This window comes from Cinclus cinclus, chromosome 13 (assembly GCF_963662255.1).
Source record: "Cinclus cinclus chromosome 13, bCinCin1.1, whole genome shotgun sequence".
Taxonomy (NCBI): domain Eukaryota; kingdom Metazoa; phylum Chordata; class Aves; order Passeriformes; family Cinclidae; genus Cinclus; species Cinclus cinclus.
This window is the reverse complement of record NC_085058.1, coordinates 4,982,464-5,009,544: the sequence shown is the minus strand read 5'-3', so window position 1 is coordinate 5,009,544 and position 27,081 is coordinate 4,982,464. Positions and strand designations below refer to the sequence as shown.

General features: G+C 38.4%; 1 protein-coding gene across 2 annotated transcripts; it reads left to right on the top strand.

Moving 5' to 3' along the window:
* On the top strand, window positions 1-27,081 carry RAB8B (RAB8B, member RAS oncogene family). 2 transcript variants are annotated; one of them, XR_009933589.1, is made up of 9 exons: window positions 1-178; window positions 16,439-16,499; window positions 17,524-17,584; window positions 18,934-19,011; window positions 19,417-19,506; window positions 20,323-20,388; window positions 22,438-22,488; window positions 23,000-25,442; window positions 25,905-27,081. XR_009933589.1 is itself a non-coding variant. In XM_062501324.1 (8 exons), the coding sequence occupies exons 1-8, from the start codon at window positions 55-57 to the stop codon at window positions 23,090-23,092; spliced, it is 624 nt and encodes a 207-aa protein (XP_062357308.1). In that variant the 5' UTR covers window positions 1-54; the 3' UTR covers window positions 23,093-27,081. The 2 variants fall into 2 exon arrangements, 1 of the variants encoding a protein (XP_062357308.1); XM_062501324.1 differs by having other exon boundaries at window positions 23,000-27,081.

Genomic DNA, 27,081 nt, shown 5'->3' with positions numbered 1-27,081 from the left:
TCCGTCCCGCGTTCGCCCCCTCCTGCTGCGGCGGCGAGCCGAGCCCAGCCGAAGATGGCGAAGACTTACGACTATCTGTTCAAGCTGCTGCTGATCGGGGACTCGGGCGTGGGCAAGACCTGCCTGCTCTTCCGCTTCAGCGAGGACGCCTTCAACACCACCTTCATCTCCACCATCGGTGAGGGGCCGTGCCCACAGCCGGGCGCCGCCATCCCGGCGGGAGAGGGATCTTGCCCGGGGCCGAGCAAGGGAGGGAAGCAGGGAAGAAGGGCGGGAGGCACCGCCCGTCTGGCCGCCCGGGATGGGGCTGCGGTCGGGCCGTGCCCGGCCCCGTTCGGGACCAGGGCCCGGGGCAGCGGGATTGTCCGGCGGGGGAAGGTGCCTGGGCCCCGGCGGGGCCCACAAGGGTGCGAGCCGCTCCTGCAGCGGCCGCGGCCCCTGCCGTGCCCGGCCACAGCAACAGTTGTGCCGGGCCGTGCCGTGCCGTGCCGTGCCGTGCCGTGCCGGCCCGGGCCGGGCCGTGCCACCGTTGTTGTGCCCCGCGCGGAGCCCGCAGTCGCTTCACGGAGCGTTCGGAGCACCGCGCCGAGTCCGCCGAGCTGCCGGCCTCTGGCAGAACGGCGGCTTCCTGAGCGCTCTCCCGCTTTAGGGCGTCTCGTGTTTGGGTGCAAATTTTCAGAAAGTGGCGGAGGGCAGGGGTTGCTGTCGCTTACAGTGGCTCGTGCTGCCTGTGGCTCGTGCCGAGCTACATAGTGACAGTGACGGAACGCTCTGGGCAGGTGGTTCAGCCTTCAGTTCTTCCCTCCACACTTGTAATGGATGTGTGTACTCACGTTTTTGAGATTTGAAGTAGTTTCAGTCGACTGTAGAAGCCCCTTAGCGACTAGGTGGAGGAACCTCCTTGGCAGAAGTTGAGTTTTGTCCAAAATTTGGTTGTAAAAAGGGTTTACTAACCTTTTTAAATGACAGTGAGGTGTGGTGTATCAGAACACGTTGTTGTGACTTTATATTTTTGTAAGATTTGTCAGTTTTAAAATACTCTGCTGAAATAAACATAAGCAAAATTTTCAAGGCCTTCACTGAGATAGAGCTGAATTGAAACTACAGTGTGGCAGGACTTGAGATTTCTGTTAGGCTACTTGTAGCTGAGGTCGCTTTTAAAGTGAAGTACAACGTTTAGGGGGTGAAAGGGAAAAGTGCAATGGAGGTTAATAGTATTTAGGAGGTCAAAACTAATGCTGAGTTAAAAAAATAACGTTAAGAGAATGAGTAGACTCTTCTGAAAAGAAGTTGCTTCAAAGGTAAGGTGAATTAGTATGTAACTTGTTTTATGTTACCTTAATGCCCTGTCCTTTTCAGACATTTTATTGTGCAGAAGTTGGTGCATAGGGAAGAAACAATCTTTTTTTTAGGTCCACGTGATTGACTGAATTAGATGTGGTGTAATTTCGAGTGCTTTAAGAACAGTTTTTCTGCATTTTTTCGGCACATTTCTTTTCTCTCTGCAACCATTTTCAAAATGCTGTATCAGTAACACCAGCTGATTAAGGCCTGAGTAGCATTTTACTATAATAGGTATTCTACCACAGGTACAGAATAATAAAAGGTTTAATAAACATTAATAAATGCTGTATCATCAAAAAAAAGCCTACTTTGGTACTGTGCTACTTCATAATACTAAAGAGATAGCTAACATAAATGGGTGTGTCTGTCTTCCAGAAACCTTTTCTTGATGTTTCTTGCTTGATAGTTTTTTTCTCACTGATTCACTTTGAATTCTTTAGGACTGTGAATATACTGTTGTTTTTTCTTACCTTATCCAGTAAATATAGGGTTTGTCCTCATTTCCTTCCTTTGTATTTTCTTGTACAAGGGCCTTATTTTCAAAATGAGTAAGCTTGAAGAAACTTATTAATAACTGTGGCATACTTCTAATTCCATAGGTAATAGTTGTGATTTCATGGTTATATATTCTTTTTTATTCCTTTTTTCCTTCCAGTCCCTTTTTATTTTTTAGCAAAGAACTTCCAAACAGGAAAAGTTGACAATGCAGGAAATAGTGAAACTGTTCATAGAAGTGCTGACCTATGCTTGAATAAAAATACTTGGAGTTTTTTCAGTCTTCCTCACTGACTGCTTGTATTACTTGTAGGTCCATCACATGGCTGTAATCTGTTCTTGAATGTGTGCTTGCATGCCCTTTCTCTCTCTCTCTTTTGAGGGCTTCTCAGTACTAGTTGATTTTACAGTCATAACTGGTCCATTTGATGAGCTTGGGGGAATTCCATTTTTAACAATTCTGCTGCTTTTTCCATGACTGATAAATCACAGTTAATCGTGGTGTGCAGGGGGGCACAGGGATGCAGCACTTTTCCCAAACAGGCTGCCCTGCCTGTTCAAGTTTTAAGGTCCCCAGATTAGCATTCCTCACTGAGTCCACAGAGTTTTCCTGGAGTATGAGCTGCCAGGCTGTTTGGTTTGTATGTTCTCTGTGAAGTGGATTCTGCAGTAGGATGAGACTTATGATGTGTTGATTTGTGATATTATGTGCCCTCAGTTTTCCTCTGGTATGTCTCTACTAACAAGATCAGACTTGGTTTTACTGTAGAAGTCTAGGAAGGCGTATGTTTGAGATGTGTTGACATCAAATGTTACTGTCTTATCCTATGTACTTACATGCTGTTTATGACTGTGGTAAGTAGTTTTTTAACTATGGTGGGGTTAAATTTTTGGCAGTTGCAATTTTTTTCTTAGATTTTAGGTTCGGAAGTTAGAACAGTCTCTGTTGCCATGATGAAAAGTGCCCTCATCATATCCAAGTACCAGATAACTTCCTTATAATTTCCCACACCTATTGTTCTTTAGTAGTTTAACCAGGGTTAAACTACAGCACTCCAGTTGCCAAAGCAATGGAAACACTTTCCAAAAGGAAAAAAATTAAATAGGAGGGAGATATGGAAATACTATTTTATTATAGAATAACTGTCTTACTTCTCCTCAAAGCACCTATTATAGAAGTAAGTCAGTAATGAATTGTAGTTACTTTGTCCTTGTGCATGGTATATTCGTGTTATTCTCTGCAGATTCCCTTCTGTTTTGCTGTCATGCAAAATGTGCCTGTAAGGCTACAACATTGATGTGGATTGCTTGGAGGTTAGGAAATGCTCCTTTGACTTTACTCCTCGAGACTTTGGTCATGCTCATAATTAAGGTTGTACTGGTTCAGACAGCAGGACTTCCAGCCTGGTGTCCTGTTGGCAACAGCTGCATAAGAAGTATGATATAAGTGCAATGCATATGTATTTATAATTCATCAGGCTTATTCTTTTTTTGGGTGACTGTTGGTGCAAGAGCCTTTGTGTCTTGTCTTCACTTCCTGGCACAACTGATACCTTCAGCAGACTTTGCTAGCCATTATGAGAAGTGAACCAGTGATCTTTGGGTTGTTCAAAGTATTGTATTTTCACTCTGTAAAAGCACAGATTAGCCTTAAGCAACTTAAGACACGACAGTCTTTGGCCTTCATCACCTTTTAATTTTTTTATGCAGGGCTCTGTAGCTCTCTTAGAATTTGTGAAAGTGCTGGCAAGGCATAATACTGCTGTGGTCCCTAGTGAGGATCAGCTTTTCACTGTGACCATGGGATAAAACTTTTTTTTTACAATGGGGGCATGTTATGTAAGATTGTGTTGTTTAATTTGCTTTCTGAGTGGAAACTTCTTCTTTTGCACTTCTTCTACATGGAAAGTAAAATGCAGTAGAGTCAGCTCATTTTTATATTTAACAACTCCTAAAGCAAAACTTATCTTGGAATATCTCGTGCATTTTGCTAGTAGTTTCAGTGCGATACACAAGAATCAGAAGCATTAATTTAGTAGTTTCTAAGTATCTTAACTTGCTGTTCCAGTAGTGCTGTCTGGAAAAACTGGATTTGGTTTATAATTTGAAATAATAAGGTTTATTTTTTGCATTCCTTTCAGCTTTTTGTATCAACTGGTTTCTGTGAGAGTGAAGTTGAATCTTTGTAGCTGATAGCATTTCTGATTAAGTACAAAGGCTTGCTGACAGAAACAAAATTTGTTGTATTTATTTTTTTAATCCAGGATTATATCAGCAGTTGGCAGGAAGTTGCTCACAAGATAGTACTGTATCTGGGAGTTAAAACCATTTGTTGATTTTACAGAAGTAACTTTTCCTTAGTCTACATCTTCCAAAATAGGACACTGCTCTGGCAGACAAGCACGTGTGCACTGACCTTTGAACACTTTGATGAAAATCCTTTGTCAAGCAAAATTATCAGCTTCCCTTTTGCAGTGAGATTTCCATGTCTGTAATGTGTAATGGAAATTGTTTTTGTATATTCGAGTCAAATCATGCCTCATTGAATATTTCTACTCCTTCATGGTTACTTATTTGTATGATGGATGAAGGACTGGTTGCTGCTTTTTTGGGGTCTGGGTTTTTGTTACCCACCCTTCCATTAAGCTTCAGCATTTTCTGTCCTTATTCAAGAAATTTCTTTTGGGCTTCTCCAGATGGTCGGAGCTGTAGGAGAAAGCACATCAATAATAGATGAGCAGGGAAGGTAAGGCAGGGAGGCATCAGGAAAGCATTGTCAGGAGTACTTTATTAATGGCCATTACTATAAACACATTGTCATCTGGACTTTGAAATGACTAAGATGAGTTCACTCACACTCAGGTGGCACTGTTACATGTATCTACAGAGCAGAAGTGTATGTTCAAGGCTTGTAGGATCTGGGACTAAAGTATCTCTTTTGGACAGGGTTTACATGGAGTAGGGAAGACAGTTTTGTGGACAGAAATACAAAAGTGGAAGCACAATTCTATTTTCAAGGTCATTGGTTGGTGGTCAGCAAGATGATACCCTGATGTTGAACAGGAATTTGTAGCTGAAGGTGTTGCAGGTTAAAAGCATTAAAGTTCTTGTGTCTTGTAACTTTAAATTTTATACTAACACCTAGCTGGTAGCAAAGGACATTTAACTTTGATTTGCATCTGCTGGTGAGGTTGAATTACCTTGCTGTATTCTGCAACAAGCCAACAATGGAACTGAAATTGGCTTTTTAAAAAAATGCTGCAGCAGCTTTTGTGTTGTATGATTTACTCTGAAGCAGTGTGACAGATGTCTGAGTGTTGATGCCTGTTCCTAACTGGCAGATGGAGGTCTGTCTTGGTTATGTCTTACTGGTTATTTGAGTGACAGGAGGGCAGTTTTGAGCTGCTTTTATGACTTGGTTGGAATGCAAAGTTAAGAACACAGACTGAGTTTGAATAAGTCTAGGAACAAATGCCTTGGTTGATGGATACAGGCTTTGAGAGAGGTATTGAAGACACAGCTTTTGTTTGGTAATTTTTTATGTACTTTTTGGGATGGATTTCCTAGTCCTTCTGTAGTAGGGCATCCTTTTAGTAGAAATACATATTGGACTGTCTTACTTCAGAATTTAACTAAAATTCATAATAATAAGAATAATACATGCAGTGTTTATAATGATGCCTTATTTCATGTTTTGTGGTAGAAGTTACATGTTTTTAATTCAAAGGATACTATATTGCTTTTTATCTTTAATTGGATAAGTGTCTTAAGTGTCAAGTCATCAGGCTGACTAGATATATAAAATAGCTCTGATGCTTTTCTAATGTGAATAAATTAGGAGTAATAGAAATAGCAATAAAGTTGACCTGTGTCAGGCTTTAGAATCATAGAATCAGGAATGAGTTGGAATGGACACACAAAGATCTTTGAGTCCAACTCCAGGCTGAACAAACCAAGTGCCCTCAGCGCTTCCCCTCCAGATGCATCACCATCCTAATGGCCTTACTTTGGACTCTCTCTTAAGATTTGTATCTTTCTTTTACTGTGGGGGGACCCAAAACTTGATCCAGAGGCTTTTAGTTTTCAGACTTGCAGCTCAAAACTGAGGTCAGTAATTTCCCGTCCCAACAGAGGTTGCAGTGGCTTGTAATTTAGTGCCTTTTAGAAGGTTTTTGACCAGTCATTGCATCTAATATCAGTTAAATCTCGTGGTTTATAGTAAACTTTCCTGTTAAATGTAAGCTATGACACTTTTGATTAGGTTGTATGTAGTTAAAGTCAAGTAAAGTACTGCTTGTGTCAGAAGGCTTCTCTTCTAGGGAGAACAAAGAGTTGACCAAGTTTAAGATGTGTTTACTTTGCTGCCATTGTGCAGACTCTTCTGCTTTGGGCAGGAGAGGAAAAATCCCCTGATGTTGAATGTCAGTGGTATCCTCTTATGTGTATGGTAGCATCAAAAAACACATCAAGCAGGCTGGTCACTAGGAGTCTGGCACCACATCTGGAGATTAGGAAAAAACAGGCTGAGTATAAGAATTTGGGCAAAGCTGAAGTGTCTGTCAGCCAGGGAACACATACACTGGTTACCCCCCACATACACCTCCCAGCAAAATCCTCCTTTCTTCCACCTGCCAGAGAGCAATAGCTTTCCTTTACTGTATCAAAATATCTTGTCTGTATGGTGTGACTTCTGCTGGGGTTAAAGAAGGAGTATCTGTGTCAACCCAAGCATGGAAAGGAGGAAGAAGATACAGTTAGAGTAACAGCTTGGGAGAACTTTTCTGGCTTAGCAGAAGTGATGTAGAGAGGAGTACTTAAAACATGCAAAGAAGGAAAAGCAGATGAAGAGATTAAATAATGAATTAAAATTAATTCATTAAAAGAACCTTGCATGACATAGGAGAAGAAAACAGCTATGTACCAGAAAGACAAGTATAGCCTTTCCTAATAAGTTGGTTGGCTGTGCCTATTAGTGTAGGTACTAAAAATCTTTCAAAAAAAGGCCTATTTTGTCATTCATATAAGAAGTTAAAATATCCCTTTTTCCCTCATGTCGTTAACTTACCAAACAAACAAGCAAATGACAAACAAACACCCCCCCCAATGCTTACTTATCCCTATGTTAAAACATGGGCTTAAAAAAGCCTTTGATGAAAATGATGTTTTGGGGCTCCTGAGAGTGCTGTCTATAGAACTAACTTTAGTAACTTTAAACCTTCTGCTTTGACTTTTTGGCCTGATTTTGTTGCCTCAGTAGGTACTTTCTACACTTTCATCCAACAACTGTATTTCAGAATCTAACTGAAATTTCTAGATTTGATTATTTATTTTAACAAAGATAATTCTTGCTGGATGAGGCATTTTGCTCTTGGATCCTTTCAGAACATCAGTTAAAGCGAAGAGCTGTCTTACTGATATTGTTGTATGTGCTTTTTTATATTTATATATTTTTATATATTTTATATATATTTAAATACATATTGCATTTTTATATTCCTGGTAATACCCATGTTCTCTGTAATTTTTCTTCCAGTGTAAGCAGACCTGTAAGCAGGTCTGTGCCCTCTAAAGTGAGCAGAGTATTTGTGCATTCCTATAAAACTTCCAAACATTTCATAATTTGTCTTTACAGTGGTCATACATAATTTATACACGCTCTAACATTATCTAATTTACCTAGTTTTTATCTCTGATGCTTTTGTAGCATCTCTGAACCTATCAAGGAGGTGTTTGGCAGTCTGAGTTGTTGGGCTGTAGCAGTGATCACCTGTCCATACCCATTGTTCCCATGGTGTTTTCCATACATGTGTCAAATCTGCAGCTGATAGGGTTTTTATGTGGTGCCAGTCGCAGGCACGGCTGGACTAGAAGATATATCAAGTGCATTGTTGGAGCTGTGAACATTCAGAGGGCATGTTATCTATAAGTAGTTCTTGAACTTGCCAGTCCTTGCTTTGCTTTGTGAATCCTGGGACACTCAGTGTGCTCACTTTTCATGTAGTACCTCTTCTGTTTTGTTTAAAACAGAATGTTCTGGCCCCCCAAAATCTTTATTTCCTCACTTTGAATAACCAGTTTATGTAGGGCCCTGAAACTTCTAAGAGGTTTTTTAAAAAAGAAGTGGCATCTCCACTTCTCACTGGCCAGATGTATAGATTTACCAGGACCAAAAATTAGGGAACAAAACCAATCCTCATCTTTTTGGCTTGTTCTTATTGTCACAGCTGAAACATGGTATATGGACAATAAAAAATGAGATTTAAATTGTAATGGCAAGGCAGTATTGATTGCATGGGACTTTTTTAATAAGCCATTTTTTCAACCTTTCGAATTCTTAAGATGCTAACTTTGGACAAAGTAATTATTTTTTTCTTTTTCCTGACAGCAATATTCAGTTAGAGTTATTTTGGTTAAAGACATAATTTTCTATGTTTTCTGCACCTACAAACATAGAACATTTACAGGCAAGAGATTCAGGATAATTTTTTTGCTGTTCTTGGGGGTTCCACTTTGGGGCCAGGTTTTCTGTGATTTGTGGTGTTTTGTTTTTGTCTTACCTATTCATTTATGCTTTTGATAAGGACCAGTCGTATGTCATCTTGTATTAAGCACTGGACTTCTGAAAGAAGAATCAAACTTTTGTATTCATAAGCCACCTTCTAGATGGGAAAATCTGATGTTCTTACCCATTAAAGCACGTGGCAGAGGTTTTTTTTAATGTTGTAGAAAGCTGTACACTGTATGTTCTGGAGACCTGAGGGAAAGGAGAGCTTCAAAGTAGGCGAGAGATGTGCAAGTGTCCCACAGCTGCATTACAACTGAGTGTGGGATTGGGTCCCTGGGAGGTCACTGCAGCTATTTGTCTTCCATACCTAGGCCTAGCTGGAGTGTAACATACAGAACAATTCCTGCAGTGCCATGGAGCTGCAGCTGGTTGGGTGATAGCCTGCTCTAGAATCCACACTGGAGCTGGGGCAAGCTACCTGTGGGCTACCTCTGTTAACTAGTGTTTCAGTTTAATGCCTGGTTCAACAGAGTGTGTGCTCTGATACTCACAGGAGGAGAGATCTGGCTGGGAGTACCTGTGCTCTCAGGTTATGCAATCAGTTGTTGCTACAGATGGTGGTAAACCAAATTATGGATTATATATGGATTATATAATCCATAAATCATATGGATTATAGGAGCATTCATGCAGGTGAGTGAGTTCAAAGGAGAAAAGGATTTGATTGTAACACCTGATCCTGGCAGTGCCTCCCCCAGTTTCAGCTGTGAAACTATAGCCTCAATGCAAACCTGTTGGCCAGTTTTAATGTTTCCTGCTCTCCAGTTGCATGTTGGCTTGAAAGGAATACGTTCTGTAAGCAACTAAGTTAATGCATTCCTCCTCCAGACATGCAGTCTATAAATAATCCTAAATATAAACAAACTTGCTGTCTGTATCAATAGTAAAATTTTTATCTATTGAAAAACTATTTTTAGATGAAGTTGAGTTTCCATCAAATGTAGCTCATCTTACATTCAAATCAGAATGAGAGGTAGACCATAAGATAATTTCTGTGCACTTTCATAGTGTATCAAGATTGTAAGCTCTAAAATAAATTCTGCAAGGACTCAGCCCTTTTAAATTTGGGCTCTTGTGACATATGATAATTTTACTCATGTCAAGTAGTATTGTTTCTAGTGTTATGTTGTTTTGTAATCTTGTATTTTATGTTGAGTATTTTTGATGTTTTAAATGATGCATTTCACTGGTTGCTCAAAGCAATCTGTAAATTGAATTCCAAAGACTGAAAAGAGAGTTTCAGTGTTCAGGATGTTGCAGTGTCCACACAAGCGCTGCAGTACACAGTTGTGGTGGCAGAACTCACAGGAGCACTGACGTGAACAAGTGGCTGAAGAGCACTGGATTCAGATCTTGGTGTGGTAATCAGATCAGACTGTAGGCTATTGAGCTCTAAAAAGCATGGATGTTTCAAAGGTTGGTCTAATTCTGTTGATTATAAATTGCATTCTGGATCCCTTGTTCTCTTTTAAGTAAAAAGTAGCTTATCTTAAGAAAGCTTAGGGTGGCAGTTGTGGTGTAGCTGAGGGGACACGTGCTGGAGGAAGTGGCAGTTTGCTTGGCACCCTGAGCATTGGGCTGATCTTGATCATAAGTTTCAAGGCCTTAGAAGCAGGAAACTGCCTTATGTTACACATGCACATGGCATACTCATTCTTTATTGCCTTACCTACTTTGGCCATTTGTATATATTTGTTTTGCTAGCTAAACTTTTTGTCTAAACTTTCAGAGCCTCTCTGTATTAATGACTTCTAAGGTGCACACACTGCTCTGTGCCTCATTGTGTGCAACGCTGGTATTGGGTTCTTTGTGTGGGTGAAGAGTTAGATGAAGAAAGGCCAGTTAACCTGAAGGAGCTTATTCAACCCACTCAAGGTTACTAGTGTGTTGTGGATTCTTGTGGGCTGTCCAGAAAGAATAGAATAAAGTTTCTCCCTTTAAGTTGTGAAAGAGTAATTAGAAGTGGTTGCACTTGTATTTAATTCTAAAATAATTCATTTTACTTCTGAAAAACTGTTGACCTTTACCCTGAGGTGGCGTTTCATGTTAGTCTGCTGTATTTTCGAGTGGGTGCAATAAAAAACTACTGCCTCTTTAATTTGCCTACTGATACAAGATATTGCTGAGATCATATGAAGATTCTTTGCAGATGTTACTAGGCACTAAAGTTAAATGTTCAAGTTCAGAATGATTAGACTTTGTTTTTTATATGAGGCTGTATGACACACTGGTATGTTGCGAAGGTTCTCTACCCCACCTTTTACAGTGATCTTGACTCCTACTTTGTCCTTTTTATTTTTACTATAACTATGTTAGGAGAATTAATTTAAAAGCAAATTTCTGGGGCTTCATTTATCTACATTTGTAGATTGAGACAGTATACTGATGTAGCACAAGAAAATTTTCTCTTGAAAACCACATAAAAATAATTGTGTATTTAATCCAAACCCTGCAATACCTCCTTGTTGAGAACAACAAAAAAAGGAGTAATCTCTGGGTAAGCTTGTGGGGAAAATCTGTGGGAACAAATTGATATCCATTAGCTGTTGGGTATATGTTTAAAGAACAATTTCTGGAGTACTGATCTGTAGGTCTGTCCAAGGAAGATGAGGAAACTCTTGAGCTCTGTTCCTGTGTGTCCTCACACAACTCGTGTGTGATCAGTGCTGGTGTCTGGTATGTGTCACCTGGTGGTGGCAGAGGTGTGTGACAGTGCTCCCAGCTCCTCAGGCTGATCTAAATGCACTGGCAGCAGGTGATTCTGGAACGGCTGCTGTGTCTCAAGGCTTGTGCTGGTGCTTTCAGGCCCCAGGGCACCCTTGGAAGGATGAGCAGGACAGCAGCAGCTGTGCCATAGGAGCACTGCTGTTTCCCAGCTCTCCTGTGCACCTTCAGCTGCTTGCTGTTCACAAGATGCACAGCCTGTAGGGAGAAGTATTCTCTGAGTGATTTTCTCCCAGCATTCAGCAAACTGAAAGTGAAGCATATTGATTTTCTGTTACGTGCCTCTTCTCACTTCCTTTTTTTGACGGTAAGTTAAAAATCTACTTGCTTGGTTCAAAGTTGCTTTTAATTCACTTAATCCAAGTGACTGCAGAAAAAAACTTTCCTTTCTTTTTGTGTATCTTAAGACTCTTACATGTCTTGCAGTAAAGAATTTTCAAGATGTTCTCTTTTTCCAGCTCAGCCCATTGAAAAAAATCAAAACCCACAACCTCACATATAAACCAAGTTGGCTAGAAAGGACCACTGCTGTAAAGTTAGATCAAGCCTAGCTTGAAATTTGATGCATAAATTCCAATTTTTTCCTATTCTGATTTCCTCAGAAGGGTAACAAGACTTTGTACCTTGACTCCTTCCCCATCTTCTTTATTGGGTCTATGCCTAGTGGTGGTGAGTGCCACAAAGTTCTGTTTATTGTGGAATTCCATTTAAAAAAAAGTTTCATTTCCATTTCATTCTTCCATTCTTACTTCAAAAGAGTAAGGTAAGCATTAAACAAATAGGAAGACAGCTTCTTTAAGAGGGTGAAGCTTTTATTAAGTTCAGGTCGTGCAAAATAGTTCCCTTTTTGTTTTAATAAACTGTGGTGCATCTTCTGTGTTCTTTGATAGATGGGACTAAAATAAGGTTTTTCTAACAAGCTCATCTGGTGCTAATTTTTTTCCCAGCTTCTTTGCCAATTTTTGTGTTCACTGACTTCTTAAAATTGCTTTGGCTTATATATTAAATAAAAGCAAAATGTAAACAATTTAAAATGCTAATACATTGAATACTTTAAGAAAATAAAGTATTGATTTGTTAGAGATGCAGCAATACTCTGCTGGGGTAGATATACAGGCTAGTGTATGCTCTCAGAGATTGACTGTTTATTTACATTCTGAATGCTGCTGATTTCCTGTCTGATTTCTTACATAAGGTCCTGCAGCTGCAAACTAGTGTTGAGCCACATGAAAAATTAACCTAAAATACTGGTGAATTGGGTAATAAAATTAAATATTAATAATTCTAATATTTGCCCACCCAGTGGCAGGATTTTTTGTTTCAGTTTGGTTTTTCACACTAATTTATACAAGTTGCTTTTCTCTCTGCCTTTTACTGCTTGTAGAAAACATTCAAGAATGTTACCCTTGCCAGAAGCGTTTTGCTGAGCAGACTGAAGTCCCAAGAAGCCTTTACCTTCAAGCATTATTTTCTGGTACAGTTGGAACAGCTTACTGGCTCCAACCAGAATACTTCTGTTTGGTTTCTTTCTGCTGTAGCACTTCTGCAACAGCAATTTTGTTGAAAAGAAGAAACAAGACAATCTGTCCAGGCGGTGGTACTGTGTAGGGAAAACGCTGTAGTGGAATCCTAGCTGGAACAGATACTGTAGCATGAGGAAACTGAGATATTGGCTCTGATGGCTACAGGGTTAAAATCAGGGTGAGGGGAGAACAAAAGAGTAACAGTGATGCCCTGAGAGTAAGCTACTGTTATAAAAACTAAAGTATCAAAATGAACTTTTTCAGCCTCCCTGCCCAGTTTGTCCTTACATTCCTGTAAGAATTGTGTCAGGCTAATTTGTTAGGGTTCATGGTAGAAAACCATTGGTACTAGAGCTGAAAAAGGAACTGCTCCATATGTGCTGCTGGGCAGTTCCAGATGTTTACTACTGTAGTATTGTGAGCTCTTTCTAATATTTCACAATATCTCTTTAAAACTATTACATTGCAGCTTAATTATGGGCAAAATCTGCCCAGGTAGGTTTGAATTAGAAGAAATGTAGCTGAGAAGTGGAATAGGGGAAGAGGTAGTGGCAAAAGAGCTTTGGGATATGAGACAGACATGGCTTCTTGCCTTAAACCACAATAGGCTAGTCCCCCTGGCTTGTGGCATTTGTCTGTGTGCCACTGACCAGGCATGCCCTGAATTTTATTAGCTTTGCAGAGCAATGCAAGGTAGACACAGCAACATACAACTCCCTCAGTTTTCTGCGAGAGCCTTCGTGTGGCACTAATGATGCTGCCCAGTGTGTTCTTAAGACAGTTTTGTTGGAGGCTATGGAAGCAAATACACTCAGTAAAGTGAGGAGAGAGGATGCATCCATGGCCTATAGTTAGCAAGGATCTGGAAAGGATTCTGAAGAACAATGAGCCCTCAGCTACTTTTACCCAATGCTGCAAGGGGAATGCAAGCAATTACAGCTCTAATGTGCAGTTCAGATTGCACATTCTGGGTTTTATCCTTGTGGAATGCAGGTTTGTGATTCCTGCTACAAATGCTTCTGTATAGCTCTGATCTAATATTACTGACATGCTGGGTGGGCACCAGTGTGTCAGACTTTCACATGACAACTCCACTTTAGCAGATAAAAATAATTATCCTGTTAGCATTTGCTCTCTTAAGAATCAATCTGAATCTGTGTTTTCTAAAAGCTTCTAAAACTTAACTTCAGATGGCCATCCAAATGTTTCTGGGCTTTTTCTCCCTACTGGAAGAACAGCATTCCATGTTGCATTTTAAAACTGCAAGCTATGTGATCCTTTGCAAGCATACTTTAATTCACAAATGACTCCTCTTTATTTGGCCTAAGTAACTATTCAAACTTTTGTATCCCAGTGTATGACTGTGCAAAAGAAGAATTGATTAACAACAGAAATCTTCTATCAAGAATTAGTGTTGAAATGCTGCAGTTGGAGTGTTTTATAGGGTGTAATTTCAACGTAGCTGTAACCAGATCGTGGTTTGTGCTTAGCCATGCAAGAGCTCTTTGGACGGAAGTGGCAGCACACGTTACCAGGCTTGCTCTGAATGTGTGTAGCTCACCACTTCCTCATACTGAAGTGAAAGAACAAAAGAAACATCAGTTTCTAGTTCATTTGAACCTCCAGAAAGTTACAGTTGCAGAGGTACTTGCAGCCTTTCCTTTTATATTCTTCTTTTAGCTTTGAAATGAATCTTTGAGAATTTTGGTGAAGCTCACACTAGAAATCTTAAGTTCTGAGAAGATATTTCTTGTGCAGGTCCTGACTTTTAGAAGTCATTAAAGAAGTGGTTGTGTAAATCATTTCAGCACTGCAAGGGAAATGAGTAACCACAAGAAACCAGTCTGTGCAAGACCTGGATACGTGCACGGGAGAAGCTCGTGCTGCAGTCAGGAGTCCTTCTCAGAAAGCCACCCCTACAGGAGTCTGTCACTGATGTGACTTTGCTTCAGCAGCTCACAGTACAGGCAGCATTCTCTTTAAACCACAGCAGTTTATGAATCTAGTTTTCCTGGTAGTTGTTTCATAAAGCTTCAGGCCTAGACACAATAGGACTTTTAAAACTGATATAATTTGCTGTTGCCATGATAAAATGCTCTTTCCAGAGAAATCTGTGCTTGTGCTTTATAGTCTTTGAGGTGAAAACAAAACCTGTTCAGAGCAAAGGTTATTTGTTTTCAGATCTGAATACAATTATCTGTGATTTCAGCAGCTGTGACTGTACATAGTTAGGAGAAAAATCTTTACAACAAGGGAGGCTATATCCTCTCCAATGTAAAATGGAAACACTTGCCAAACTTACATTGCATAGAATAGAGATTTTTTTGAAAGTGCATATAATTCTCATGGAATTTTTAGAAGTGTGAATTAATAGAAGTATATATTTTCCTGTAAATCTACCAGTGTGTCTTCTGAAATTGCAATTGTACTAGCAATCATAGCATTTTGAATTGATGCAATTAATTTCATATGCTATTTAAGTGCTGATGTGATATTTTTTCCCATAATTTGTATTCTAACTAATGAGCTGAACTATGCATCTATGGCACATTAAGTGGCCAAAACTTGTTAATTTCAGTATATTAAAATAGTAATATTGCATGTGAGAAGAATTAAAAACAATGCTATTTCATATTCAGTTTCTACTGTGGTGTAGTAAAAACTCCCATAGCTTCCTGTTTAATGGATGGGTGAATTCTTAAAGCTAGAAACAGCAGTTTTCCAGTTAAGATACCCTTGATAATTGTCAATTAAATTACATTTTAAGAAAGTTTATTGAATTTCTTCTAATTTACTCCCATCGTTTGCAAACTATCTAAGTGTCAAGTAAGTATTTAAGGTACAGTGGAGAAAAAGTGGGCCATCAGTTTCCAAACCAATTAATTTGGGTGGTACTGTCACAGGATTGAAAAATCTGGCAGTCATGTAGTAGTGAGGCTTGAGCAGTCTCAATTTGACATGTGTAGTAATACAGATTTCGAGATCCAAAAGTTAAAGTAGTTAGGATTAAGGCTTTGGAAATCCATTTTCTTTGGAAATCCATTTCAGTCCTCTAATCCTCTAAAATTTAAGAAGACATTATTAAGCTCTTCTGAAGTAATTTTTTCAATCTTTTTTTAAAACCTATCTTAAAATCTGAAAATTATTTTCAAAATCAATCTGAGAACTGATGGGTGCCATGTGGAAGTATAAAGGGGAAAAGGAGAGAAGTGTTTTCTTCATACTTTTTGGAGCTTCCTAGAAAATCTTAATTCTACCCAAATGAGTATTCTTGAAAAAGGAGTCTTATATCTTCTGTGTTGTACTGCCATTTACTGTGATGTCTGATTAGATTGCATCAAAAAATCAGTTTTCAAAAGCAGATGCTGGCTTTGAAAAAGAACTAAGGGATCACAGGATGTATTTTTAACTCTGAGCCAGAGGTATCAGAGAATTGACTTAAACTGCAGGGACTAATCAGATGTTCAGAAGAAATATACATTTATACTAGTGACCTTACTGGTGTAAAATGGAAGGATTTGGAGATCAAGTCTTCCTCTAATGATCTTGACTAACTAGTAGTGAGTCTGAGTTTGGCCTGGTTTCATTGTGCAAAATAGTTTATCCTTGCCATGGTGGATTTAGCTGAAAACCTTTGTGTATTCTCAGCACTTCCAAGTGTGTGGAGGAAATGGCAGCTTCAGAATAGTTCTTTTGACTAAATTTGCTCTTAGTAAATTGACAGAAGGAAACTGAACACTTGCTTTTCATTAACTGCAAAACTTAGGAGTATCTCTTTCTCTGGCAGGAATCGACTTTAAAATCAGAACAATAGAATTAGATGGAAAGAAAATCAAGCTACAAATATGGTAAGTATTCCAAAGTAATTCAGGTTTTCAGTGACTCGAACTCACTTTGAAAAAGAATGCTTCATAGTTTTTGAGCTACCTTTTATTCATTGACTGTTCATAAGGTTTATGATTTTTTCTGGCTTGCCCTTGGAGTGGTTCTGCATCAGTAGCACTAGGAACAGCCTATTCACAACCAAGCATTACAACCATTTCCTATTTTATCAAAAGCTGTCCTCTTAAATGTGCTTTTAGCTTTCCTGTGTGGAGGAGAAATATTAACTCAATAGCTGTAAGCTAAAATATGCAAGTCTATAAAATGTAATCTCTGGTACTTTGATACCTGGTTGTACTCACTTAGGCACAGGTGAGTGATAATGCTCCCATTCCTTGAACAAGGAAGCTGAGTTTCCTGAGCCAGAGTCCTTGTGACTAAGGAGGTGCAGTGTCAGAAGTGACAGATAAAAATTTTCTGTCTGTAATATAGGTTAAAAAAGCTGGGTTTTGTCAGGCTTTGGGGTTCAGCTCTCCCGAGATGTGACTGGTATCCAAACACTTGGGTCTGCTGGTTCACTCACAGACAAGTACTGCTTTCAAGTCACCCAGGACAAAACACCAGCACACTGAGATGTAGTGGCTTACCTTAGCAGCAAACTGTATGTGACAGTGCACTATCCTGAAATATTTTATTGCTGTGTGTTTTAACTTCTATTATAGACAGGACTTGGATGCATCAGAGGTTTGTTTGTTGTTTTTTTTTTTTTAATTACTGGAGAGCAGGTTGTATAGTGCTGAGTTTTATTGCTTGCATGAAAACCAGAGTGGTTTTGTGCCATGTTTCTGGTGTTGCTCCAACTGCTGATGTAAGGAGAGTCACTTGGGAGTGAGGAAACTGCTGAGGGCTGAAAAAAATTGTGCAAACAGCCAAAGGTGTGATTTTCCTAGTGAACAAGTATCAATGCATTGTTGCTCTCTTTAATAAGACATCTCTAAATACAGATGAATGTAAAACAAATACTTTTTTTTTTTCCCCACTAAATTGTAGGGATACAGCAGGCCAGGAGAGATTCCGCACAATCACAACAGCTTACTACAGAGGAGCCATGGTGAGTGCTCACACTTCAAAAAACCTGAACACAGCTAGTGGAACTAGTTTGCTGTTCCTAAGTTTGTGTTGTGTAAGTCTTCCACTGAAGGACTGGATAACTGTGGCTTGAGATGTGGGGAATTAAGTTTGTGGTTTCATTGGGGGCTTACTGTTTATTTGGTTTTCTTTTTTAAAATGTGCTGGTACTTGGTCTAGGCCTGTTTTTTTGTGATGAGACTTGCAGCCCTATTGTCTTTTTAAATACAATTAAAATTTCTGCAGATTTTAATAAAATCAGTTACCAAGCTTTAATCAGACAGGTTTGGGTTTTTTTAAATGCAGTTAACCCCTTTAAACACTCAAAGTGTTTCAAAATTGAATAATGAATTATTTTAATATTAAAAGTGTGTTTCACTGAATTGTTTTTCCTTCAGCCAGTAGAGAATGCTGTCTGGGCTAGAAATACAATCACTTGCAACACCTACTGTTATGTTTTCCTCCATTGAGAGTGACTTGAAGTCAAATAATTGACTTTGTACCAAAAGGGTGCAGATTCTATGCTTGTAATGGTTCTTCATGTGATGATTATGATTTGAGATATTTTTGTTGAGACACTTAATTTTGATTTGCTGACTACTCCCTGTGCTGCTGTTTTAGGTTCTTGCTGCTTGTTATGAACAGATCTATGACATTCATAGGCTGAGGGTCCAAATAACCACTGTTACAGAACATAGGGAGAAATAATAATGGTCGTGTCTCTGTATTGGAGCTTTCCAGTACTTAAAAAGGCTTTGGCAGTGGCCCGGTCTTCTTCCTAGTCCATGGCCAAGGACTTCTATTTGTCTTATGAGGAATGATTGGAAAGGCCTTAAGAAATGGAGGTGAACTTTGCAATCTGTCCTTAATGCAGTGGCTCTGTGGTTTCCCATGCTTTGCTAACTGTTGAGCTCTCATGCCAGTGTATGTACAGAACTGCTGGAAAGAGCTAAAGCTTCTGGGAGAGCCACAGAGGTGAAAGTGTCTGCTGGCCCCAGCAGAGATTGAAGCTGACAGATTTGGTATCCTGGACTGCTTAAAGCTGTTGCACCTAAATGTGACTTTAACCATAGAGTCCTGGTTGCTGGCATAGTAGAATTTCTAAACTTGTCCTGACTGTAGGCTAATAATGAAAAGCTTTGTGTAGGTGGTGTGTTTGACCTCTAAAAGTGGCAAGAAATGTTAAAATTCCAAGCCATGGCATAATGCCTTGAGAAGAGACTTATTCACCTATGTTGAATTTTTTTGGAACTATAATTAAAACTACATCATACATCAAAAGTCAGCCAATAGTACTAGCTCATCTAACTAGATTTTCCTAACTTTATTTAGGGAATTATGCTGGTGTATGACATCACAAATGAGAAGTCTTTTGACAACATAAAAAATTGGATAAGAAACATAGAGGAGGTAAGTGCTTTGTTCCATCTTATGATTTCCCTGGGACAAATAAAGATCAAGTAATTACTCACTTCCATCGCAGTAGCCAACATATATGGCCATGCACCACTTACAAGTGTGTACTGTTAAATTTACAGAACAGCCAAATGCCTGTGCATGTGTGCAACCTGCTGCAGATCTCATGGCACACGTTTGATCTATTACAGTACATGGGCAAATGTAATCTAGGTTTAATTATACCAGCCTATTTTAATATTTTAATTGCTTGTTTCAAGAGTCAGATTTTCTCAGTAATGCCTTCACATTAGATTATTTCTCTAAAATAAACTAGCCCTTTTTGGAGGAGTTTGACACACAAGTTCTATTCAACAGTGGTGCACTTTGTTCCTGAGAGATTACTGTTTCTTTTTCCAGCATGCCTCTTCAGATGTAGAAAGAATGATCTTGGGTAACAAATGTGATATGAATGAAAAAAGACAAGTGTCAAAAGAAAAAGGGGAGAAGGTAAGATTTGGAAACTCACCCTATTTAGGTGTGATCCTACTTCTAGGATTCTAGCTTCTGGATGTTTTGTATGTTGTAGGGATGTGAGAGTGAATGGGTCTCAAATCTCCTGTTTCAGAAACTGTTATATGTATAGGATGCCAGGTTTGGGGTTTTTGGTTTTTAAATAGCACTTAACTGTCTTCAGGTTTGAATAAACTTAATAGTACTGTTGTCTTGAGGGCAAAATCCTGTAAAGAATGTTGACCTTTGCCATAGCATAAGTATTCTAGATCTCAATATAAAGTTTTGTGTATAGTTTGACCATGTTTTGCTCAATTCTCCGTGGTGGTTACTTATTCTTGTTGCGAGTGCTGTTACTAAAACTTAAGTAATTGATTAGTTGTTCTATAGAACAAACAAGTGAGGAAGAACACTACAGAATCTATCATGTACAGCTGAGTAATCTAGCTGCTGGTAACACAGTTTATGGGGTGATTGTATTGTAATTATCTAGTCCACAATCCATATCAATAAAGATTCTACGTTGATGTTCTCTTAGAGCCTAAATAAGTATTTTGGTGAGAAATCAATGGGGTTTTTTGTTTGTTTTGTTTCGACTTTATGTGAGGGTATGACAAATTCAAATACTTTGTTTAATTGTCTTTAAGGTTCTTACAAGAGAAAATAAAAATGAAGCTTGCTTATTTTGGTTTTTAAAGCTTGTTGTAGCATACAGCATCTATTCTATTATGAACCTATTGTGAACCTATGTATGAAACATTACTTTTAAAAAGGAACTTCAAAACCACTGAAAAACTTGAACCTCTCTTCCAGTTAGCAATTGATTATGGAATCAAATTTTTGGAGACAAGTGCAAAATCGAGCATAAATGTGGAAGAGGTAAGAGTTGGGTGCTGTACTTTGGTGTTTCTTGAATTACATCTGTGGAGGTATGCTCCATGATCTGCTGGGCTTTCTCACCTGACCTTGGACCTCTGAAGTCCCAACTGTGCTCCTGTGTCTACTGATACGATCCAACTGTTCCTGGTTTAATGGTAGTGTCTGGAATTGTTTTAAAAATGGGTGTTAACAGAGTGATTTACTATTACTGTAGCAAACATTTCCTGTAGATGTCTGTGCCTTGCTACTTAAATTTCAAGTCCTTTTGGATAACAAATAGGTTTCATTTTAGAACAGCACCTTGTGCAGGAAATGGGAGTCTTTACTTTCAGAGTAACATGCCACTGTGTTACAGAACCTTCAGGTTACTACTAAATACATGCTGTGCAGATGAGGCTGAAAATTTGTGTGTTAACCTGTAACACCAGGTCATAATCTCATGTTAGAGGAGGAGGAGGAAGACTCACAATACTATTTATAGATTTGTAATCCGTTTTCCTGCAAATAAATTTTGTGCTAAACCCACAAGATTTCTATGACAGCTTAAGGAAATAGTCAGAATTTAGACTGGCCCAAGTCCAGTCTGTCTTACTATAAATCACTCATGTCATCGCAGGGAGGGTGGGGGGAGGATCTGAATTGTATGAGAAGTGTGGACAAAAAAAATCCTGTATCAAAAGCCAGTTAAATTAAGATTTATTCATCCAACAGTGTGGACTTGTGTTGTCCTTATACCTAATAATTTAAAAGTCTTTCTATGGGATACCCGTTAAAAGTCCTGCAAGTACCTACTTAATTCAGCTCATGTACCTGACAAATCAACTAGAAACTGAAGACATTGTTACTTTAAAATAACAAGAGGGATGTTGTGCCAACCAGGCATGGGTTTTTTTCTGATTGCAGGGTGATTGTTATACAGTATAAAGTTAGAATGTAATTATCTGCATCATGCTGCCCCTGGACTAGCTTGACATGATTTTCACAGTGTCCTTGTGATTCTTAGAGCAGACACTGAAGTGGGACCATGAGGAGTCAATACCAGAGTGGATGCTGGAGTTCCTCTGGGGGGTTGACTCGCTCTGTCATGACATGGCAGTTTCATTTTAACCCCCTGCATGTCATGAAATGCACAACAGTAGTTTTTGCTTACTCCAAAATATTTGTCTCTCTGAATATTTTTTAAATTGTCACATGAACAGTGAAAAAAACACTAAAAATGCAGCTGGTGTAAGCATTTGGCAATCACTAATGATTTAGTTTACAATTGTGATATTCTTGGGATCAGAAGTGAATGAATTTATTTGTCATGATTTATTTACATTAAATGAGTATCTGTCTTTGGCTATATTCCAAACATAATGAGAGGGAAAATGCTTATACTTCTGGAACTGTCCTTTGATTATTAGGGTCTTCAGATAGCCTAAAGTCTTACTTTTTCCTGCTCCTGAAGAATTGCAGTATTTTCCTGCTACAGAAGTTTGTTTGCTCCTTCATACATTGAAATCTGGGATGCTGAGATTTGCCAGCGTTAACTGTTTAGGGGTTTTTGTTTTTAATAGAGATTTTGGAAGCTTTATGGAATAATCTTATAGATAGTCCAGGAGTAAAGCTTTTGGAGGACAGAAAGCAAGCTAACCTTAATGTGAATTCCCAGGCTTGTCCTTCTCAAAGCTCTCTGGGTTCCTAATTGTGATGCATAGTTCAGTTTGGGGTGGGGGGGAATAAAAACAGGATTAGTATATGCAGCCTTGTCTTCAGCTAATTTTTCTTTTTCCCCCCAGAGGTATGCAATGGGAAGGTCTGTTCACTTGCTTCAAAGATTGGCAAGACAGAGAATAAAAATAAATAGCTTTTTTCTTCTAAAGCATGTTTACTATAGTTCTAAATATACAGCTATTATATGTAGAGTGTCTTGCAACTCAAAGTGCTTCTAGTAGCCTACAGAACACTGTACAGTTAATGTGTCTGGCTATTCCAGGTTTATCATGTCCCTAATGTGTCTTCTGACTAACTCTTGTTTGTTTTTTCTTTATTTCCGCTCCTCACCAGGCGTTTTTCACACTTGCACGAGACATAATGACAAAGCTGAACAGAAAAATGGTTTGTATTTCCAATTAGCATACAAACTAGATACAGTGAGAGGACAGGTATCATAATACTGAGTAGTAGCCCTACCAAAAAAATAGTGGGGTTTACATTAGTTACTATATCAAATTTGAGCAAACGGTGATTTATCGCACTTTATTACACATCAGTGCATAACTATTCATTATTTTGCATGAACATTAACATTGGACAGCCTGAAACTGATGTGTTGTTCCAAAATGCAATAGTGTGATCAGTGTTTTATTATGTAGTCTCTTCTCTGGCTAATTCTTGAGATCTATTGTTAGATCTCAAGGTATTGTCTATATTGTCTATATTGTTATGTAAATGTTGGGTTTTTTTTTTTACCAAGTGATTAACAAAGTCTGAATAACTGAGGAGCTCAAATTTCATCAGATCTCTGCTCTGGTTATTGCCTTGCAAGCAGAGGAAGTGGGGAGGGAGACTAGGAAAGCTAGAGACACTATTTTCTGCATTTTATGATGTTGACACTCTTCTCTTTCAGAATGACAACAGTTCATCGGGGGCAGGTGGGCCAGTAAAAATAACAGAAAGTCGATCTAAGAAGAGCAGCTTCTTTCGATGCACGCTACTTTGATGAACTTCTAATGATAAGACTGCAGCACACTTAGAACCTTTTCTGCTTCTTAGAAAGCACAGGGACACAAAGCCTCAGAAATAATACCACTAAGCTGCTGCTGAGAGCTCCATTGAACGTAGACTGCGATACACAAATACCAAGTGGATTTTGCTCACTAAGCCTATTGACCTGTCAGGCTCTTCTTTCTCAGATATGGAAGCTATGAAGTGGAGACACAAATGCTAGATTTAACTTGTTTTCCTTTTTTACTTTCTGTTTTATTGCCTGTTGCAAAAGCTGCTATGTTTCTTTTTAACTTTGCACATCCATATTGGCCTCTTACTGCCTGTTACAGCACAATCTTACATTTGTATTTGCTCTGTTTGACTTGTAAGTAAGATTCTTAACAGATTTGTGCACACCTTTCTCTTTTTAAACAAATATAGTTTCAAGCAGAAGAGCCAGGGGGAAAATAAAGTCTCATTTCCATTATTTTCTCTGCCGTATACTTGTGGCCATGCAGTATGGATGTTATTGCTCTAGTGATGAGAACTACTGTAACAATCTGCATTTAACAATTTGTACAGATTTTTTCTCTTAGATGCACAAATCTGTTTATGCAGAAGCTATGGCTTCTAATCTGAATGTAGGATGTTGCTTTTCTTTCTTTACCCAACTTAGCAAAGTTGTGTTCTGAATTGCCAGTCACCGTCTGATTCACAGATGCACCTTTCAGCTATTTGAATAAACAAAATGTCTTTCCTCATTTACCTTCCCTCTGTTAGCTTGGACTGTCTGCTCCTTTTTTTGTTTCTGATGAGGAAGTGCATTCTGGGTTTGAAATCATCACCACAAATTGGCCTTGTCACTATCACTTAAGTGGCTTGTGGAAGCTGAATGCATGAATTTTTGAGTAACTTCTTTGTGGATTCACTTGTTCAGAAATGACTGCTTCTAAAGGTGACTTCCATTTATACTCTTAATTCTAAGGATAGTTCGTTAAGCACTGGCAGTAAGGAAGCCTCGCATTAGGGCTATAATGTACTCCTAGTTATACAGTTAATGCTGAATGTCTGTCTTTGGTCTGCTCAAGCAGTTGTTTTTTCATCAAAAACTGGTACAGTGACCTAAACTGTTAGAAGCAGAGGAGAAACATAGTTGCCTTTTTTTACTCAAATGAGCATTGTATAACCTAGTCTTTGTTCTACTACTTTTTTATTGTCTTCTGAAAATTTTCCTCAATGAGCAATTAAAACAGGTGCTTTAGTTCTGTTGGTGTGCCAAACATGGACCATTGTAAGCTTTAACTACAAGTTTGTGTCCAGCATGTTTGCTGTTAGGGAATGGGTGTGTTCTGTCATTGTCAAAGAAAAGGTCTGACGTGCTTGCTTTTGCTTCACTTCGTTGTCTGGAGTTCTAAACAGTGAGTTAGTTGTTACCACAGATAACCATTTTATTTCTTTAGGTACTGAATTTGTAATCTCTGGGTCTGCTTGAAATAGGTTGAAAGTGAACAGAACCAATAGCGCAGATATAAAACTTTTGATTTTAAAAGGTTTAACCTTAGTAGTTGGTTCCATAAAGTTTCAGGTGGTTATCAGCCTGTTCCCACATGTAGTTTAATAGAAGTAGTTCTTGTACTAGACGGTGGATCTCATAAACTGCTGTTGCTGCACTAGAACAGAGAAACGTTAATGGCAACAAGATTTAGTGACTAAACAAAGCAACCCTAACTGCTCTGTTGTCTACCCTTGATATTCTTCTTGGACAGGCTAAAGCAGTTACGTTTTCTGTATGGTTAAAAAAAGAAAGCTTCTATACAGAAAGTGTTGTGACACCAATTATGAATGTTGTTTATTTTCAGTAGTTTACCTCTGACTTACTTGGTGTCATAATACTTTGATTTTTATCTCAGGGGTTGTCTGCAAACCAAAACTGACATGTTCTGTGTTTGGCACTGTTTACAAAATGCTTTGTATTGTTTTTCCTGTCTTCACTGTGTGGTTAAGTGTTCATTCAATATTAGTCTCCATGAACTTCCCTTTGAAAGAGCCTGTAAGTAGTACGAGTCTATGAAGTGCTTCTTGAAGCAGCAGCATATGGGGGTATCTGTTCTGTATGGGGGAAGGTGGGAGGGAGAAAAGAACTTGCTATTTTCTTACATTTAGCTGTGCTAAACTGTACATAAATGTGAGGTAAGACCATAGGAAATTCACTTTATGCATGAGAAAGTACTGCAGTAAATATTTCACTTTGCTGATTATTCATGTACAGTTCATCTTTTTCTATTTGTAGAAGAATTTAATGCAATTTTGTTGTCATCTGCTGAAACTGAAGAATTCTAATTTCATGTGATCTTATGAATAAGGTAAAATGCAGATTTCTTTCTTTATGTCTTTGCCCTCACCCCACTTCTCCAGCAGTATTAAATGGCTGAGTGGCTGCACTTTATCAGTGTGCTAACTTTTGGTCTGTAGAGACCTTTCTGTGTACGGTCTGCCCTGTCAGACGTGGAAAAATGTGCTGTATCTTAGCATGCAAATCAGCTGTATGTTTTACTGAGATATTTTAGCTATGGTTTCCTCTAGACAAGTGTGTGATGATAATGGTATGTTCTGCCTACGCATCAGATGCTGGGTATTTCAGGCTTTTCTAATATCACCATGATTGTTTTATGCAGTCTTTGTTGTTACTTTGCTCAAGCCTATATAATCTTAAGTTTTGAAGGATGCTTACCTATACCTCAGTCAACTAGTTAGTACTCTAATGACCATTAAAGTCATATACTTATTATTGATTTAGCAGCAACTGTATATCTGTTTTCTTCCAGAAATTGCCATTAACCTTTCAGGAAAGCAGACATTTTTGGTGGATTTCAGTGAAACAAAAATGCTGCTTTTGCTTTGGAGTTTTAGAATGTTCCCTCAGCCCCATGCCTGTACATTATATCTTGACTGATATTTTTCTAAATTATTTTTTAAAAAAGCCAAATGAAAAACAATCTGTCTCAGTGCTTTGCAATTTTAGCTTTCAGTCTGTGCTCAGCAAAACATGCACAAGAACTTTTTGTTGAGTGTATATAGAATATGTTATTGACTTACCTGGGAGTTCTAATATTGCTAAAGTTTAAACCACTCATGAAACCTAATGGAGCTCACTTTTCTCTTTGGGAGACAGTCCCAAAAATGCTGATTACTTTTCAGACCTGTAGTTCTTTTTACAGAAAATATTTCCCATTGTGACTTTCTCATACTAGTGTGCTGAAGTGAATTATGTGGATCATTTTCACAAGTGAATAAAGAATTCTTGAATGTACATATGACATTAAAATATTGTGAAAGCATACTGATTTGAAAGTCCATCAATAATATGTCAAATGTATAAATGTGCTGTTTGTGAAAATGCATCTGTTGTTTGGTTAACTGTTAATGTAACAGAATTTTTGCAATGTTAAGAACTTGCTAAGGATTGGTCTGTAGGTGAGATGTAGGTGTGGGTCTTTTTTCTCCTCTGTTCATTGAACTGCTTATACCATTTTCACTCTTATAAATAAAACTTGTATTTCTTTCTTCCAAAAAAAAAAAAAAGCAGAATTTACATTGATTTTTCTTGTTTCTGGTGAGTTTTACTATTTTAGTGCATTCCTATGGCCTTACGAACATTTTTGCAAATAAAACTTTAATTACCATTATTTTAATGCTGTAATAGCTACTAAATTCAGAATAAAAAATATAGTCCTTGAGAAAATGCCTAATTTTGAAATAGAAGTTCTGCTGTGTGTGTTTAAGCACATTTTACCTCTGGTATAAAGGTGTAATGTGAAAAGCTCCTGCAGATAAAAGTGGACTTGTCATGTGGTTAACTCGTAAACCTAATCATTAAATGTGTATTGATGTATATAGACAAAAAGACAAACCCAGCTCCTAAGAAAACCTTCATAGTCTAATAGTTTTATTATTTCATGTGATTTTTTTACACAATGTGTGTCTCAAATAAAAGTTACATAA

What these genes read in the sequence shown, in the direction of transcription:
- RAB8B (XM_062501324.1), top strand. Translation starts at nt 55, where the DNA reads ATGGCGAAGACTTACGACTATCTGTTCAAGCTGCTGCTGATCGGGGAC. An exon ending in CAAAAGAAAAAGGGGAGAAG is followed by an intron (nt 19,507 to 20,322) that starts GTAAGATTTGGA and finishes CCTCTCTTCCAG; the next exon opens with TTAGCAATTGATTATGGAAT. An exon ending in CGAGCATAAATGTGGAAGAG is followed by an intron (nt 20,389 to 22,437) that starts GTAAGAGTTGGG and finishes GCTCCTCACCAG; the next exon opens with GCGTTTTTCACACTTGCACG.